This window comes from Limanda limanda, chromosome 21, assembly GCF_963576545.1.
Source record: "Limanda limanda chromosome 21, fLimLim1.1, whole genome shotgun sequence".
Classification (NCBI taxonomy): domain Eukaryota; kingdom Metazoa; phylum Chordata; class Actinopteri; order Pleuronectiformes; family Pleuronectidae; genus Limanda; species Limanda limanda.
In genome coordinates, this window is record NC_083656.1 from 18121089 (window position 1) to 18139660 (window position 18572).

Genomic DNA, 18572 nt, shown 5'->3' on the forward strand with positions numbered 1-18572 from the left:
AAATGCAATTTGCTTAAACAAATAAATGTTGTAACATTTGTTGACCAGTGTTCACTTTCGCCACGAATGGCATTTACAGATATAGTAACACAATGAATGTCACATCTTCATTAAGAAACACACTGAGCGCAAATGATAGGGAGACTGCTGCAACCTGCAATATGACATGGGTAACATGACGACTACCACATTCTATCCACCTACTAATTCCACAAACATCTGCCGCGGGTGCTGATCTCCATCATGGCAACAATATTCATAGAATCATTTCCTTTTTAACATATTGTTTACAATGTAAAAGCATAACTATATTTTGCTGCTGCAATTTTTTATATCAAGCTGAACTGTAGAGCTTTGATTTTAACTACCAAATGATTCCACTGCTAAGATTGGTATACAGAGAATCATTTATCCTCATATTTTATTATGCTTCGCTATGAGTTGTGCTCATTGAATGTAGCGTATAAATCTACATGTGGCACTCAGCCGAGCCTGCAATCCCTCACAATGATGTGTTTGGTTGATGAGTGAAGCCGTAGAAGCGGCACCACAGTGATTTGTTGCTGAGGCGAAGCGAAAGCATTTCTCTGTTGCAAAACATGACATGCAGTTATTAGCGGAGCCTGCTATTACCTGATGCCAGCAGATCGTTGACCAGAACCAGGAACTTCTCGTCTGCCACTTGGGCATCAGTCATTAGGAACACGGTGCCAATATTCTTCACGCCAGCTTTCATGTAAAGGGCTGCCAGGTCACACTTGGAGATAGGGAGAGAGAAAGAGACATGGAGTGGGAGGGGGACACACAGAATGAGACCAGGCCGATAGCAGCCTAAAGATTTTTTATTCTGCAGTGGTCAATGGCTGAGACCTGGATAACTGACCACATTTACATGGACATCAATATTCATATATTTACCTGAATAAGACAGAACAGTGTGAATAAGACACTGCCATGTAGACAGCATTTTCTCCTTACCTCAACCTGAGTGAGGTCGTACTCCAAATAAGCAATAATTTAATTAAGACATGTGGAGAATTCTGACCTGAGTTGTATTATGTAGACATGTATATGTCTTCATCGCATTGTTACATCTGATTGGAGTTTCCCCAGCATTTTACAATATCGACATGAGCAGCAGTTACCATCTGCTTGATGTCGTAGTCATACTTTGCTCTATAACATGTAAATCATGTTATGAATGGGAAACTCTTCTTGCAACAATAGCTGAAATAATGCTGCCTGTATAAACGTAGTCAGTGCGAGGACACCATGTGGATTCCTTCCATATTGTTGACATACTGTCAGGATTATGTCTGTATTTGCCTCAGACACCGCCATGTGTATACGTCTGAACCTCACCTGGCTGATCTGTATGCATGTTAGAAACTTGTTAAGACTCAATATGAGACAAACAGACCAGCGCTGATGGATGTTTGTGCAGAGAGGTAAGTTTGCTGTGTAACTCTCCTCATACCTTCAGGTCAGGGATGCCGTAGCCTTTCTTCAAGGTGATTTGGAAAAACTCCAGATTGGAGATGAAGGCAGCCAGTCGGGTCAGACTCTGCTTGCCACTGCCGCCCACTCCGACCAGCAGCGCATTACCCCGTGGAGACTCCAGGATTCGGTTTATGCGGCAGCTACATGTGGAGGTGCAGACAGTCGGGGGAGGGAGGAAGGACAGATATGAAGACAATGTGAAGACAATCTGACTCATAATACAAACACACAGGTTGCCTTTGCCTCCCGCTCTCTGCTCTCATACAGCGAGTCACCCCCGCCCTCATCACTCTGTTTCATTAAGCTGTGCCACAATGAAATGTGTTAAAGATTGGAATCAGTCGTAGTGGACTCCTGAGAATCTCTTTGTTTTGTTTATAACGAGATGATGTCTCTTCACTGTGAATAGGGGAAATGATTTCTGTTTCACTTTGTTGTAGCTTCATTCTAAAAGAAATACACCGACACCTCCACTGCTTGGAGCACCTGCTGCAGAACTTGGACTGAAGCTGAACTGCTTTCATCATTCACAGCTCAGCTGACATTCAACTTGTATCTCTTGCTCTTCAGCTGCTTTTATCTCTCCCACTTCAATGGCTTTGATCCATTTGACATTAAAAAAATCCCAAGTACCATATATATTTCACATGCAAATAATTAATTTTTTTCCCCATCGATCCAAACATTAGATATTCCACTTAGCCAATCCCAGTTGACACTGGGCGAGAGGTGATGTACACCCTGGACAAGTCACCAGTGTATCGCAGGGCCTTTGAGATTTTTCAACACAAGCAAGCACAAATTAAATTCCTTCAGAAAAATATGCAGCCCATTGTACAGGAGATTATCACTACAAATCACTGCAGTGACTTGTTAGTCGGATGATGATTTGAGTCTGTTTCAGGGACTTGTTGACAATTCGAAAGATATACACCATACAGTCAACTAAACTTCAGTTTTTTCAAATTTTTACACTGAACCTCTACTCTCAATTTAGTTTAGGCCTTCATGATGCCTGTCACTGCTTGGTGTGTTACTGATTTCCCTGTGTCTGCTTTTGACAGTTTGCAGTTTCTAAATCACCTGGGAAGCCATTTGCTTTTCTTTTTAGACAAAGAACTTGACAAAAACACTTTTTTTAAACTCCTTCTGTAGTCTCCCCCCACAGTCCCAGAGGGGGTTGCACAACTTCCACTTACATGTGAGCCATGGCATCCTCAAACAGCACCAGGTTTAGGGTGGCATTGACCTCGTTATAGGCATCCAGCACTTCCAGCAGGGTTTTGTTGAGGCTGCTCCAGGAATCTGCAGCCAGGTACTTGGGCTCCCCCAGCCCACTGGCAAAGTGGCAGTACAGGTTCATCTGCTTGACCTCCGCCAGAGTCTCGTCTATTTCCTTAGGGAGGGATACACACAAGCAACCACGTATTGGAGTGGTAAACATACAAATACACATGCTACCCCTGTCAGCATAACATTAGTGTTAAGCTTAAACAGTCTGGACAGGGACACAGCTGAATATCACAGCTGCGCACAGGGTGACCTAGTTCATTTCACCCGGGCAACTATTGGGCCACAAATTATTTCACTGGAGAGATTTTGTGTGTCCCTAAAGGATGCCTGCTCCCTCTGAAAACTTTCACTGGCATAAAGCTGCAGTAGCTGTGATGAATGAGGCATTTTTGTAAAGATTCACCTATAATTTATCTGTTGCAGTCTTCATTTCCATAGGAGCAAGTTCTTACAGCTCTATGTCTCTAAAGATATTATTGTTTGTGTGTGAAAATAACTGGAAAACATGCTGCAAACTGTTCTGTGGCACAAATGTTCATAAGTTTGCAGAAGGTGGGAGCTTTAAATAATATATTCTAGAGAGGGTAGGATTATTTTTCTGCTCCTTCTATTTCTGTGGGTGTCTGTACACATAGACTTGTCAGGCTCCTCATTGTGCCATGACTAGTGTGCATGCAATAGAGCCAGAGAGGGTAGTGAGGGGAGCAGTGGACAGAAAACCATTAAAATGTTTTCCAATTTGCTGGGTTGACAGCACAGACCCTGACAGCCAGGCCCCCATACCCTACTCATTAATATTCTCACTAACCCTCTCCTGGCCCTCCGTCCCATCAGCCCCCTCCCTGACTAAAACACTTTCTGTCTTTTCTCCTCTGCTCCTTCTCCTCGCTGTGTTGACCACTGATGTCGAGGTCCAGACACAGAGCAGGCAGCCTAATGATTTCCTCCACCTCCTCTCCCTGCTCCCTCCTTCTTGTCTTACCCGGCAGAACTTTGTAAAAAACTCTTACCTCGTAGAACTTTTTCACTGTGTCCACCTGCAGCTTATCAAAGACCTCGAAGTCATGCTCCTCCACCAGCTTGTCTCTGTAGACCCGGCTGGACTCGTGCAGGTAGATTTTCAGCAGGTCCGAAGGGGCTTTCAGACACTCGCTGGTACAGAAGAGAATGCCCTGGGCAGAGAAGAGGGGAGAGCAAAGCTTAGAGTTTCATTCCAGAGGCTAACTTGGCCCATTAACACTAGAACGAGGAGGGAAATACAGCTCAGTCACTCAGAGTAAATCAATGGATATTGAGTGGGCAAGCTGTTAGTCAGAGAAACTCAGAAAATAGCGGAAGTGCTTTCCTTTCATCTCACTGTCTCAGAAGTGTTGCCGCATGTGGTTACAAGTTCTGTGTGCAGGTGTTGGATTGAAGAAATGAGTTATGAAAAATCAAGGAATGGGGTTGCATGTGGCTGCGCTGCTTTCAAAGAGGGTTTATTTATTTCAGTCTACGAGCATGTCTGGAAATGATTCCTTTTTTACTATATATTTGAAGTCTGCTATTTTTTGAGTGTCCAAATTCTGCATACTTGATTGCACATGTGAATGTTATGCTCATATAAGGCTCTGAAATAAGACCCACTATCATGTAAACGTAGCATCAATGACATTTACACTATTTTTATTTCAATAATATCAGTGACAGCTTATAATGATCATGTAAAATGATGATTCATCTGTGTTTATAATGAGGGTTTACTGCTCACTATAGAGTAAATTACAGTGTGTGTTACATGAAAAAAAGTGAATGAGTCATTCCATAATAGTAGCTGGTTGAGGCTGCTGTTCTGTCACAGCAACACATTTACCTAAGTCAGTATGCTAATATGAACACAACGACAACATTGCCAACATGTTGATGTTTAGTGGGCTTTCAGGGGCCAGGGTCTACCACACCAGACAGGATCCCAGGTGCAGGATGTACAAAGATGCACCTGACACAGCCCAGCACATAACAGCAGAGTGTGAGATGCAGGCAAGGACGGCATACATGGAACACAATAACCACGGATGATATGAGGAAGAGGAACATCTGTGCCAAGTATGGGCTGGAGGTCCCAAGGAAAAAAACTCCAAAGGTGGTCGAGAATGACCTGGCTAAGATCCTGTTGGACCTCCTTATCCAGACATATTACTACTACTCATCCTAATTAAAAACAACAGAAATCCAGGGAATCAATACACTGAGCAGATGAGTGTTTAGTGGATGATTGATGATTAACATGTCTCTACTTGAGGCTTGTATGATGTATATGTTTCCCACATGGCCATTCCCACCAAGCCGAGCAGAATGGACGGTGCACCTCTAGGCCCCTCACATAACAGGTGTGGTAGAGGACGAGGAAGAGGACAAGGGGACGCCCGGGAACTTGTTTCCCTCTGCACATTGTCCCCCAGGAAGCTGCGCTAGGAAAACAGATGTTGTGTGTTTCCAGCCCCAGAACATATTCTAATCAACAGAATCCGCTCTGGGGGTAAAGCCAGCTGAATCTGATCTGCCTTCATATCTGAGCCCACTGAATGTGACAATTGGCTGCTAGATGCACTGTGTAATGGTGCAGATAGGGGAGGTGTGCTGTGTGGGGATTTGGTTGCATGTGTACTGAGCCGGAATTATCGCCACTTCTCTAGATCTACAAAAGTCAAGATGGTTTTTTTCCACGTATGTGTGAATGAAATAATCCTTTGACATTTAATTGATCTCCTCTTCTACTCCATTTCATTGCTTAATGGTGTCAATCATGATATCACTGTGCATTCTTTCTGTGTAAGAGTGTGCCTGAGCAAAACAAAACATCATATGGCAACTCCTCATGGCCGTCATACTCGGGTCTATATCTGAGTATCGTACCAATCAAACAAACAGCAAAGCGCTGACAAACTGAGGAACTTTGTTTTCCTTCTATCCAGCTGACTTTCTGTCCCTGATTCTTCATCGCTTTGTTCAACTCAGATGAGAGGGATTAGAGAGCTCTGTGTGCCGGCACGTATCTGTCTGTCTGTCAGGCAGTCTGCAGTGTGCACGCTTTCCCTGTAGCCTGACAGCTGCTCTGAGCCCCAAACACTACTTCCCCCCCTAACTAATGCACCCAGCTGACTATCCACGAAACATCATACAGACATATTGTGCAGTCAGTACAGTTCAGCTTCAGAGTCTCTCTGCAACGTGACTCTCATGTACTCTGTTTCTCTCTCTTTGCCTTGTCTCTGTCCTCTTTTACTCTGTCCACATCCCCCCATCCTCTCACTTGCCTCCTGAGCTTCAAGGAGCTCATTTAGGCTGACGTGGAGAAGACAGGCCGGCAGAAATGCCTGCTGGTCATGGCAGAGAATGAACACTGGCAAACAGAGCTCTTTGACGATGCTCCCAAGGATGTTTGTCTTGCCCTTATAGCGGAATTTGGCTTCAGTACTTGACTTATAGTTTGTCTAATTTAACATCCACAGGGTGTTTTCCCCAGTGTTTCATGGAGACAGTCTGAAGGAGAAAGACCCAGTGAGAAAGTAAGTGCTCAGGGACAAAGTGGGAAAAAGTGTTGAGAAAAAAGGAGGAGGATAATTTAGCTCCACACATATTTCAACATAAAAACCCTAACCTGAGAAATTTGTCAGCAAATAACATAAGCAATATTTTAATAAAGATGCATCCTTGAGCGTTGCCTGGACCAGCTTCTCTTGTCACATTTAAAAACAACTTTTAACACACACAGTCTCTGAGCTCATCTTTCTGCCTCATTAGAGATGATCACAACGATAGGTTACCTCTGGGTACGTCTTCCAGTTCCAAAGTTTTGAAAAACAAAATGAATCACAAAGAGTCCCCCAATTATTTCAGCTGAGGTAAACATCTGAAACCCCAAGCCAGAAAACGCTGAGTGAAAATTAGGCCTTGTGCTTGAAATTAAAGGAGGTGTTTGTACAGTCGTGGCAAATACTTTCCAACTTCTGAAGGTGTTAAAGCGCAGAGGTATGGTGGGGGAATTACAGCGGAGACAGATCTGTGAGCTGCAAGGCTGCTCACCACCACCCGCCGTGCCAGGAGATGTCGGGCAGAAAGAGTTAGACAGGAAAACTTCTAACGAGCTCCAGGAGTCCCTTTCTGACGTCCTTTACAAACTCTCTAGAGGAACAGCGACCAAATCTTTCACACTGTTTCCTCTGAGTGGCCATTGGATATCCAGGTGCACTATGCAGAATGACTTTGACAAACGGGCAGAAAGGTCTCTTCTAACCTCTGGCCTCAGAATGCTTATATGCTAAACTACATGCTAAATGTGGTGTAGGCTACCATTATACCTGCTGCACATTGGCATTTCAGCAATGAAACTGTGAGCTTGTTTGTGTGTTGACGTTAACATTTAGCTTTGAGGGTCGCTCTGGTTCAGAATAGCCTGAAAAAGCTCCTTGCCCGGTGCTCGTGTGTCTTGCCTGTTTGTTCAGACCCTTTTGGATTTAGTTGCTTGTCTTCACCTTTTAATGACCTGCCTTGTAGTGTTGTGTTTCCAAACTATAAACGACTCTTTTAACGTGATACATTCATTTTATCTATTGTTAACATAACAAAATATCGATTAGTGCAGTTTTTAACAGGTGCACATAAAACATAATTTTATTACATCGACAGCAGTAGATAGCACATTATATAGAGAAAGCCCAGAGCTGCCTTTGTAATCTCCTAGATGGAATTATGAGTTTCCTATAGCTGAGTGGCTTAAAGCATTAATTATTACAACGGAGTGTGTTAAATGAGGGAGCCTGCCCTCCATGAAACCGTGGAGGATTCTGACAGAATTATTGCCCCAAAAGCTTCTCTCTTCACAGCCTCCCTGCTCTGATATTATATTCATTTAAATACATTAAATCATCACTAAAACCCATGGAAGTGCAAATCCATTCTATTTTCTGTTACACTTATCTCAGACTTATTTCTAGCTTTCAGACTCGGCTCTTAAATCAATAATCATTTAGATGAGAAATTAGTGACAGAAGCCTGACTCTTTCCACATGGGAGGCAGAGCCATAGAAACAGAGAGAGAACTGCAGCAAACCACCTCACTCTGTGTTTAAAATGGAAAAGGGAGTGAAGTGAAGAAGCAAACAATTCCCAGGCAACCCCTGACATTTCATTGTAAAAAGATTAACCTGAGGGTTTTTTTTTCTCAAAGAACGTCTATGTGGATAAATCCTTCTCATACATTTTCTATCTATGTTTTTTACCTGGAAGATGTTGGAGAGATCTCTCAGGTTGAAGATGTAGTGGAACTTGACTGCGGTGGGCAGGAAGGTGCAGGAGATGCGCTGGTGCAGGGCCAGGGCTAACTGGACCAGGGTGGGGCAGCTCTTCTGCAGGACGGCGGTGAAGCCCGGTCCTTTCAGGTGATTAGACAGGATGGAGGTGTAGATGGTGCTCAGGGCCTCGGGTCCGGGAAATGACAGGGCAAAGACTGAGAAGTGCCGCTGTTGATGGAGATACAGCACAAACAAGGCAACAGTAAACAAGTTGTCCTCAACCTGTGAGTGTTTGCAGCATTAAGTAAAGGGAGTTGGGGGGGGGGGGGGGGGGCTGTACCTGCAGCCGAGGATTGATGGTGAAGCTACCAGCTGTTGGGTTCATGCAGGACACGTATTGAACGTTGTTTATTTCCTTCAAAAGCAGTTTAGTACGGTCATACCTGAGAGTACACACAAACAAAAAAACATCATTATTTAACAGCCTCGAAATGCACAGAAAACACACACCCTAGCTCCCACACACACAAACACCTTCCTCACACTTATGCCGATATGGATGCCTCAGTTCCCACTTAAGCTGCCGTGGCTCAGTAGCATCCTCCTTCCTCTCAATTTCATACCTGAAATCCTCCCAGCATATCTCTAATGGGCTGACTGTGTCTAAGCCAGTCAGCCTGTGTCTGACGCAGTGGAACCATGTTCAGAATGGCCTCACTGTGTCAGAGAGATGAGCAACAAAATCCTTTTAAGGGGAATCATACAACTGCTGCTCTCGCATTTGACTTCTGACTCTTGTAGAAGTTGTAGCCCATTGATACTGAAGCAGGGATCTGTCTGAATACTAAAGGGGAAGCTTTTTCAGCAGAAAGGCTGTTCATGTGAATTATTAGGGTATTACACCTATCAGCTGCTGGCACTCCATTATCTGAATGATCCTCTTCTGTGTTAATACATGGAGAAAATGTCTGAAAGTGTCCATCATTTAGGCAATTACAGCCTGGAACAGTTCCACCGCTTCCACCCAGAAAGACGGTCTAGACATATTATTCCTCTTTTAAAATTAAACGTACTCATGTTTACTCATACTTACAGGATATGTGTTTCATAGCTGCAGTATAATGTCATAGCCTTACCAGTGATTATAGTCCATGTGTTGGCGTATGATTGTGTGAGGCTGCACGGTGCCATATGCGTCCACCTCAGGCATATTCATGTCATCTATGAAGTAGATGAGTCTTCTGCTGCCTGGAGGTCCGTAGTTACGCCCTGCTTTCTTCTCCAGGGGCTTTTCCAGCACCGCTGTGTAGGAGAAGAGTGATGGAGCAGAGGTGAAGGGAAGAAAGAGTGAGAACTGAGAATAAACAATATTTGTGTAGTGGTTGAGGTAAAGAGTTAGGGGTCAGTATTGACACATAAATGGTAGAGTACAGAGGAGGACCCCCAAAAGGATCACAGTATGAATAGGGTTGGGGTTCCTACACGTCCGGGATCCACCAGATCGAATCACAACGCAGATTTTGGTGATTCATTTCAGTGCCTGAGGTTTGTACTGAAATAGTTTCTGTGCTTATAGGCAACATAAACATAAAGACTCTCTACATGGCTCCGGTAAAGGCCTATTGTTCACATGGAAAATTATCACAATTTAACTACAGGTGTGGGTTAGCCTGACCCTAACTCCAACCCCCGACAGCATTACTACAGCAGTATTATGAAATGTTTGAAGTCTAATACATGCAGCACTCAACACTGCTTTCGAAGGTAAATCAATGATACGTTAATATTTTCTATATCCATTGTATAAAGGCTAATGTAAATGCAGGGTTATTACCTTGGAGCATAGCAGATGTAGTGTAGTAGTTGAAGGGAGCATTTTTAATCATGTATTTGTCTGGATCCAACGAGCCCAGTTTGTCCCCGACCAGAACAGACTTCCCGGTCCCAGCATTCCCCACCAGCATGACGGGCCGACGTTGCTCCAGGAGGCGGTCCATGAAGTAACGGACTCGAATGGTCTCTGTCGTGTGGACCAAGCAAGCCTGCACATGGGAAACACACACAAACACACACATTTGCACAATCACCTAATCCAATCCAGGGATACAAGTAATGTCTATTCTAAACTTAAATCAGTTTGAGTGGTAAAACTTTTTTCTGAAAACTGTGAAAAGGTAGAGAATGCCTGATAGAAATTACTGGATGTGACAGAAAAATCCAAAAATCCAATTAACAATTATATAAAAGATAAAGAGCAATAGAACTAGGAAGGGATACTGGATCAATACTGTTGGCCAATACAAGTACAGATGTTTGAAAAAAGGTTTCCTGATGGATGAATGCTTCTAAGTGACCTCAAACAATCTCTACAGTTTATTGTTATTGCAGATAACACCGATATAGCAGCTGATACCTGTGATATAGAAATAAATCAATAATATTGATACTTATGTATCAGTGGGTTGGGCTTTGAATTAAAGCTGCGATAATCTGTGATTCTTTTTTTTAATCAAATGAAACAAAGACCCCACATGAAGCTAAAATGAATGTTGGACATATTATGGTCATGCAAAGTTGGTTGAAACTATTTACACAACCAGCTGCCACAGAAGATTATCGTGTTAGCATTCATTTGGAGCCAGGTACCTTGTAGTAGATCTATCAGAGCTATATCATTGAATACAGCAGCAGCAGGAAACTGAACCCTGTTCATTCAGGAATATTAACTGATGCAGATTGAAACTGTTAATCAATAGTTAATTAACTTCTGTCAGGTGACTAAGTGACTACATAATGATATGAATGTGGTGTATTCCATTACATGAAACTAGATGTAAAATGCTGGATGTAAAATCCTAATAGAAACAAGCTGTTGTACCTGAAGTGGTGTATCTGCGTCCATCTCAAACTTGGGCACCATTTTGGACCAGGGTTCAAACTTCTTGCTCTCGGGGTCGATGTAGTAATCCAACACAGTTCCATGGGACGGGAACTTGATGGTTTTGAACTCAGTCACCCACCACTTGCTGAACTCCACTCTGTAGTCGACCAGCTATTCACACAGAGCACACACGCAGAGACACAGATGGTCAATACTTTGAAATCTCTTTCTTTCTGCTTTTTTTCTCCTCCATACAGGAGCTATGGATCTGGGCCTTTCAGTTGCATTGGTGTGCATATGAAGCGGAGGACATATAAACAGCAGCAACACAGAGACACAGTTATCCCTCCTCTCTTTTTTAAAAGCCTGTCATTTCTTCAACTCAGAATAATTTTCAAATTACATTTCATGAATAGATACACAAAGTTGAGTTGCATAAGAGTCGCAGAGGCTTAAATGATACTGAGGAATACTCATAATGAAAGTGCAAAAAACTCTTTCAGGAAGGAGTTATGTGGAGAGCGGGAAATATTTCAGCTGTTTCACTTATGCCACATTCTTCTCCCTGTTTATGCAACCACTTAGTAAGTGCCTCACATGGCCAGGGGCCCACAAAGTACCTGGTCCTGGAACATGGCTCCCCCAAAGGCCCAGACCGCAGCAAAGACAAAATAGAGCTCGTAAAGTTCCTTGGCACAGTCTGGTGGGGTGTTTTCAGGAGTCAGCAGACACTCCAGCAAGTAGCACAGCATCTGGACCATACTCTGCTCAGGGATAGGGATGATTTTCTTGAACCTGAGCAAAGACAAACACATTACATCACCAGATTCAAGCATTACCACTGACTTGTGCTATGTGACTCATTAGGTCAGAATAAGAGGTACTGTGCTGAAAGAGTCAAAAAAGGTTCAAATATGTTTTCACTTAAATATTAAACAGAACAAATAAAGCAATTGTGTTTATTTCAAGAAACTGGATGACACATTTATAAGCTGTGGCGTAGTGGTGCATCTTTCAGGTTTTTGGCCTCTCATAGAGGACAAACTATTCCTCCTCTGCTTCCTGTTTTTCTGTCTCAGCTCCAATAGCAGTGGTGACAGAGGTGTTAGAGGAGGCGAGTGGTCCTGTGCAGCAGAAGAGAATGCAGAACAGCATCCAGTTCTTCTGAGTCACTCCTGGTTTGCTCCTGTCCAAACCGCCCACCCGTGCACAGTCCCTCCCCTAAGACATGTCGCTCCCCAACATCCTGCGTCAACTAGACGTGTCTATGATCATAATGTTCATAGTGACACAGAGAAGCTGAGGAGTTGCTTACCTCGTTCTGAGAACGTCCAGGCAAGAAGGAAGGTACTTGTCGAACAGTATGGTCAGGTTGGCCTTCTCTGATTGGACCGGCCTCTTGTCAATCCAGCTGGATACGGGGGGGTTCCAGCCAAGATCTGCTGGGTTTATGTACAGGATGCCTGGAGAGAACACACAGGTATAAATATGTGGTTGGGCCTCCCAGGCTCCATGCAAGTACTCTATAGTGGCACCTCCATGATTCTATCAAATGCAATGTACACAGCAGAATATTCCTGGCATCTAACAATATTTAATAAAAACAATTCAAACAAGGAAATAAAAAAATCAAAGGACACACTGACAATGTGTGTGTTATAAAGTATGTATGCAAAGCATGTAAAAAAAGTTTATTAAGTTGGGGTACACACCGCCTTGTCCGCTGGTGGCGTATATTGTACTTTTTTTTAATTGTTTATCACTTTTATAACTTTTGAAATCTATTTTATGTCATTTCATTGTGAGCATTTTTATTTGTTTTGTCTCGGCTTATCATCAATTGTAAAACGCTTTGAACTGCACTAACGTTTGATTGATTGTTTGAAACGACCTTTTCGATACAGAGCACAAAGAGCAAAGAAAGAAGAAAAGCAAGAAGTACCTGCTCGGGACACTGTGGCAGGAGTAGCAGTGCGGAGGTGGCTGATCTCGAACACCAGCCTCATCGTGGGGTTGAGAGGGATCCGCTCGTTACTGGCCAGAGTCAGCACCTAACAGAACCAGACACAGTGTATGAGGATATCACTGAGAGGGAAGGTGCTCATTTGTGTGCTTCCTCCTCAAACAGTTCTACAATATACTGTCACTTTTTATTGTTTGTGTACTGGAGTTTGTGTGGAGAGCTTTTAATAAACAGTCTATGGTGCAGAGCCACAATCTCCTATTCATATCTGTCTGCTCATTTACAGCAGACAGTGAATGTGTCATTTGTATTGTGAAGGAAAGACTATAAGTCAACGCATTTACAACAAGCACACAAACAAACACACACACACACACACAATCTTCAATTTGCTCACACCTTGTTGTCATCCATGGTTGTGTTGAGGGACTCAATCCACATTGGGTCAATGTCTCCATCCAGAACGATCCACTTAGGCCCGTTGTGAGCGACATTGGACAGGTCACGCAATATGTTGGAGAAAAGGCCTGCAGGAAGAGAGAGAGAGCACACTCTGGTTACTCTATTCTCGTGTCACTCTGTCATACACTTTTTCTACAAGACTCCTCCATCACCATCTTTCCACTCTCTGGTGGCTGGGTTGATGATCCCGAAAAGCTCGTCATTGGTCACAGCCTTTGGGTTGAGGTCGGTCCACATGGGTCTGCGCTTCATGTTCTGATAGGTCCTCTGGAGTGACCTCAGCACCTTACTCTTTCCTGTGCCGGTGTTCCCGATCACAAACACAGAGTGGCGCACAGCCAGCAGCTCCTCCAGCTGCACCACCTACCAAACAAACACAGTGAAACATTTTAGATAATGCTCTGTCTTCCTCACAGAGAGGGTCGATGACAAAGTTTGGGGGGGAAAAGCTCTAAAGGATATTTATTATTTTTTTTATTTTTTTATATTAAAAGATTTTTTGACTGTCGTCCTGTTTTCCTTGACTCAGTGGTCTAACACTTCCCGTGAATCCAGGTATGTATGGTGACACCATAGAGCGGGTAGCAGAGAGTGACAGAGAGAAGAGGGGGGAGAGAGAGATTTCTTCCCCACTTCCACTCAAACATACAGATGGCCGAGCTCAATCAATGCCATCGACCAGGCTCCTTGCTGCTCCTACTCCTCATCCATTCAGCAGGGGCGCAGGCGGGCGGCTTCACACTCCCAAAGGCCCCGGCTGATTACTGCTTTGATGCAGGAAGGTCTAATGCTAGCACAGGCTAACACTTTAAGGTATGCACTCTCTCTCACCTCGCCCGCTTCCCCTGAAATCAAAAGGTTGGCCATACAAACAAAGGCAGTAGAAGTTCAGGCTGTGGGGGTGGATGGTGGTTATTGACCGACATGCCATTCTCTCTTCCCCTCTGTTTCTCCTCCTCTTTGTTTGTTTCTGTGGCTGTCTCTCATGATGTCAGGGTTAAGTGGCATGGTGCAGTGCCAGCCTCCATTGATAGACTGGTATTACGTGGTTCCCATGTCTATTTGACCTGAGGCAGATTGCACTTATTTCCCCTGGTCCTGTGTTCATGTGACTCAGAAACATAATGCCTTCTACTGTGCATGTGTTTGTGTGTGTGTGTGTGTTGTGTGGGCCTCAACCTGAATACACACCAACCCATAGAGAATTGAGGTTCAAATGGGTAGAGACGGCTGTTTGAGAGTTAAGACTTGGTTTTAGGGTTGTGGGAGGAATTAGGTGTTGGCTTAGTTTGAGAAGATGGTGAATGCAGTATGTCCCCCCAGTGTTTTCTTGGTTTTTCTGCTTTCACAGTCCAAAAACAAACAGATTGGGGTGAGGTTGATTGGAGAGTAGAAATTATCTGTATTTATGAATGTGAGAGTGACTGTATCTCGACCCTGCACATCACTAGAGACATGTCCAGAGTGAACCCTATTGGTCAGTGTCAGTGGGGATTGGCTCCAGCTCCATCTGCGGCCCTCAAAGGATAAGCAGTATAGATAATGGATGGATGAATAAACAAGTGCTACAACTCCCACAGATAATGTCTGGTAAATTGTTAAGGATGAAATCCCATTTGAGGACTTTGCTTTTGCTTCTCAAACTACTTGAGTTTGCCTTTATTCTTGGTTTAGCAACATTTTTGAGTTTAACATCAACAGACAAGCATGAGAGCTGTCTGCAGGCTGTCAAGGAATCATGTTTACTCTACCTTAAGTACAAAATTGTCCTCAGCCTGTAACTTCAAGTCCAGGATAGAGTCCTTCACGTGCTTCTCAAAGTCTAAATCTCTCTTCCTGGGCACGTCCAGGGCAGGAAACAGATCTCCAATTAGCCCCATGAACACTGGCATGTCATCGGTCACAATCTTGGGGATGTTGAAGTCTCTCAGTGCTCGCATCAGCACTTGGTCCTCCGCTCTGTCGGGGTCTCCTCTCTTCAGGGAGCCGGCCACCACCAGCACTGACTTAATGGCTCGTAGGCCCCAGTCATAGTGGTCCTTTGGTAAAGACCAGAGAAATATCAGTGAGCAGAGGAAAATACACAAATACACATATCATGCCTCGTCATCACACTTTAACAAATACTTACTCCAATTTTCCAATTCATCATTGGTTCATTTAACCAATTCAAATTTAATAAAATGACATGTCTCCGTATAAACACGATAAAAATATAATCCTAATATAACACATTTTTACTGTGAGTTTTCTATGTCATCACTTTTGTTTTATACTGCATAAATGTGCAATCGATTTGCAGTTTCAGCCCTTGTGAATAGAGCTTAGAGAAGCAGTCTGTTCATTATCATTTTATTTCTTTACCACTAAGTTGCTAAAGATGGAAACTGGTATTGAGGCAAACAACTTTGAGAAAGGGTTTTAAAAAGTGTTGTTACGGTGATGTTTAAAAATGTTTCAAGAACTAGAGCTATACAAAACATTAAAAAAGGAACTGCTGTGCTTTCAGAGTGAAATGAGGCCTTCGGTTGCAGGATATTCTCCTCGAACTCATTGTATTACTTATCTAAAGTTATCTACACTCCACCGATACGTTGAGGCAGCACTGTACATGACCTTATTGTTTTCTTTAAATTATGTCCTGCATGTAAAACAGCACATGACTGGAAATAATAATATCATACAGCGCCTTTCAAGAGACTTGAGGACAAAAGAAAAAATACAGGATAGAAATAACAGCACTAATGGCAGGGTGGAGCATTAACTGAGGCCAAAGGCCTGAGTGAACAGGTGGTGCTTGAGTAATTTTTTTGAAGCTGTCCAGAGATGCAGCGTTGTGGATTTCAACAGGCAGAAGGGATTAAAGAAAACACTTCTAAATGGAGTAACATCACCAGCCTGCAGCTTCTCATTCATATGCATGTAACCCTCCACTCTGACAGTCCAGTTAGCGACTCAGCTCTTGTGAGGTGCCTCTTAGTCATTCCTTTATCAAAAGCCTCAAATATGTTGAAAAAGAGCATTGTGTCAGTTGTCAGGCTTTGAAGTGGAAATAGATGTGAGTCTTCTTTAACCAGGTCAGATGTGTAACATTGAAGAGATCAGACAGTACCTGTTTGGACAACAGCTCTTTACACAGTGTGTAGAGCGTGATGAACTTCCTGGCAAGGACCCGGGCGTCAAGAAAGCCCTCAGCCACCAGCATGATCTCACAGATTAGCTCGAAGTCTGGCACCACCATGGCACAAGGTCTGTGGAGTCGGGAGAGAAAACATTCACATGAGCTCAGTTTTTGTTCATAATCGTCATTCTGGACAAATACATGTTTTTGTCATCACCAGTGTATAATTTAACCTAATAAACGCATTAAGTCATGGTTATATTACATAATTTTGTAACACACAACTACAATTACAGCTCTGCAGTTGTACGCCGCCGCCAACCAGTCGGATTCAGTGCGTTTACAAGGCAAAAAAAGGTTGGACAAGCTGAGAACATAATGCCTCCAGCCACTTGCTGTGGCTGACACAGAGGTTTAAAAAGCAGAGAGATGTCAACTTATAGACCCGACACAGTCCGTCATATTTTAACACCTACTGTATACAATCACAATTAAACAAGCCACACAGCTCTGCGCCAATATTATGCTGTTTATCCCACAAAGGCTTTTAGGCATTTTCCATGAAAGCAAATCTGTCCCTTCAGAGAGGACCTAATATCTGGCATGCTCGCCCTCCCTTTCATTCCTGCACTTGCTTTCATTCATGTACCTGCAGCCTTGTTGGTTTAATGTCATTTGGAATTCAACTAATTAGTCACTTTGGACAAAACTGTCCGAAATGTAACTTTAATGTAAAAATTAGCTGAACATGAATGTAGTCAGGGAGATATATAAGATAGTGTTAAAATTGTTACTGCATTTATTAATTTTGTATGTTAAAAATAGTCAGTTTACTCATAACCTACATGTGTTCTCAAAAACATGGTTCAATAGAAATTCTTTAGGACTGCCTACAAATGTTGAAGGGTTGGTTCACTCAAATGACATGGTTTCATTTGTCCAGGTTTTGAAATAACTAACGTCTGCTTCTGCCCTGAAACACTTCACACAGACCTCAGTGTCAATAGTTCTTAAAATGTGTATCTTGGGTAAAGAAACAGTCACTATATCCTTATTTTGTCACGTAGATGAACTTAACATTGAGACTCAATGCAGATGAACAGCATATGACAGAGTTCTTTTAAGACCTCAACTTTTTAACTTCATGGCAGCAAAGTTTTTTGCCATGTTCACGTTCAAGTGACATCACTTGAGGATATTTATTAGATTTTGTCACTGCTCTCGCTCCATCAGAGTAAGTGCACTCCCAAATTTAGAGACACAATTTGATGTGTGAAACTGGTGACATTTCTCTTTTTGAAGCATCAACAGAGCAACTAGAGTTCGTCCTAGAGAGAAAATAAGCTTCTTTATGACATTGAGCAGATGTAGACGTAAGTAAAGTAAGTAAAAGAAAGACATCATATATCTGTAATAGAAAAGTTAACCACCAGACATTTGCATGTCTCTGCCAAATTTCTCGGCAATCCATCAAATAATTAGTGAGATATTTCAGTCATGGACCTCATTATCAATGGTGAAGTGACTTTAGCTTTGTACAGTGTTATGAGGAATCAGAACCGATACTAATTTATAATTATCAAGAGACAAATTGTATCTGATTTAAATTCTTCTGGATAATCACATGCATAAAATATAGCAGTAGATAGCTGATGAGAGAACTGAGTCATTTTGCTCACCTGAACAGAGCCTTCAGGTTCTCAGGAAGCTCAGTCCTGCCAGCGTAGCCGGGATTCATTGTGATGAAGATGCCGACAGTCGAGCAAAGATTCACGTCCTCTCCCATGAAGTTAAATCTCGTCTTCTTATCGCGAATGGCATCCTGGATACTCTTGACCTTCACATGAATAGAAAAGAAACACAATGAACTGTCACTGCTGGGTTTACTGGAAAGCTAGTATCACTTGTCACTCAAAGCAGTGCACAAACACAACAACCCTGGGAACATGCTGATAGGCATGTACGTCAGTTAGCATGTCACCAACATCACATAATATTACATAATAGTAGCACAAACCAGTAACAGCCTATCAGATTGTTATCGCACGTTTAATCTTGTTTTTTCTCTGTTGCGGTCTC

The 18572-nt window shown here is 42.9% G+C and overlaps 1 protein-coding gene across 1 annotated transcript in view; it reads right to left on the minus strand.

The window, feature by feature from the left end:
- Nucleotides 1-18572, minus strand: part of LOC133027569 (dynein axonemal heavy chain 9-like) — a 98703-nt gene that overhangs the window by 43267 nt on the left and 36864 nt on the right. The window contains exons 35-51 of the mRNA XM_061094611.1: nucleotides 18173-18330; nucleotides 16485-16623; nucleotides 15124-15411; nucleotides 13525-13735; nucleotides 13310-13437; nucleotides 12890-12998; nucleotides 12263-12410; nucleotides 11568-11742; nucleotides 10945-11118; nucleotides 9901-10108; nucleotides 9203-9368; nucleotides 8407-8509; nucleotides 8055-8294; nucleotides 3804-3965; nucleotides 2700-2896; nucleotides 1478-1640; nucleotides 634-757 (exon numbers count right to left, since the gene is read on the minus strand). Coding sequence (XP_060950594.1) covers nucleotides 634-757; nucleotides 1478-1640; nucleotides 2700-2896; nucleotides 3804-3965; nucleotides 8055-8294; nucleotides 8407-8509; nucleotides 9203-9368; nucleotides 9901-10108; nucleotides 10945-11118; nucleotides 11568-11742; nucleotides 12263-12410; nucleotides 12890-12998; nucleotides 13310-13437; nucleotides 13525-13735; nucleotides 15124-15411; nucleotides 16485-16623; nucleotides 18173-18330 — 2893 coding nt within the window. The remainder of the gene's footprint in view (nucleotides 1-633; nucleotides 758-1477; nucleotides 1641-2699; nucleotides 2897-3803; nucleotides 3966-8054; nucleotides 8295-8406; nucleotides 8510-9202; nucleotides 9369-9900; nucleotides 10109-10944; nucleotides 11119-11567; nucleotides 11743-12262; nucleotides 12411-12889; nucleotides 12999-13309; nucleotides 13438-13524; nucleotides 13736-15123; nucleotides 15412-16484; nucleotides 16624-18172; nucleotides 18331-18572) is intronic.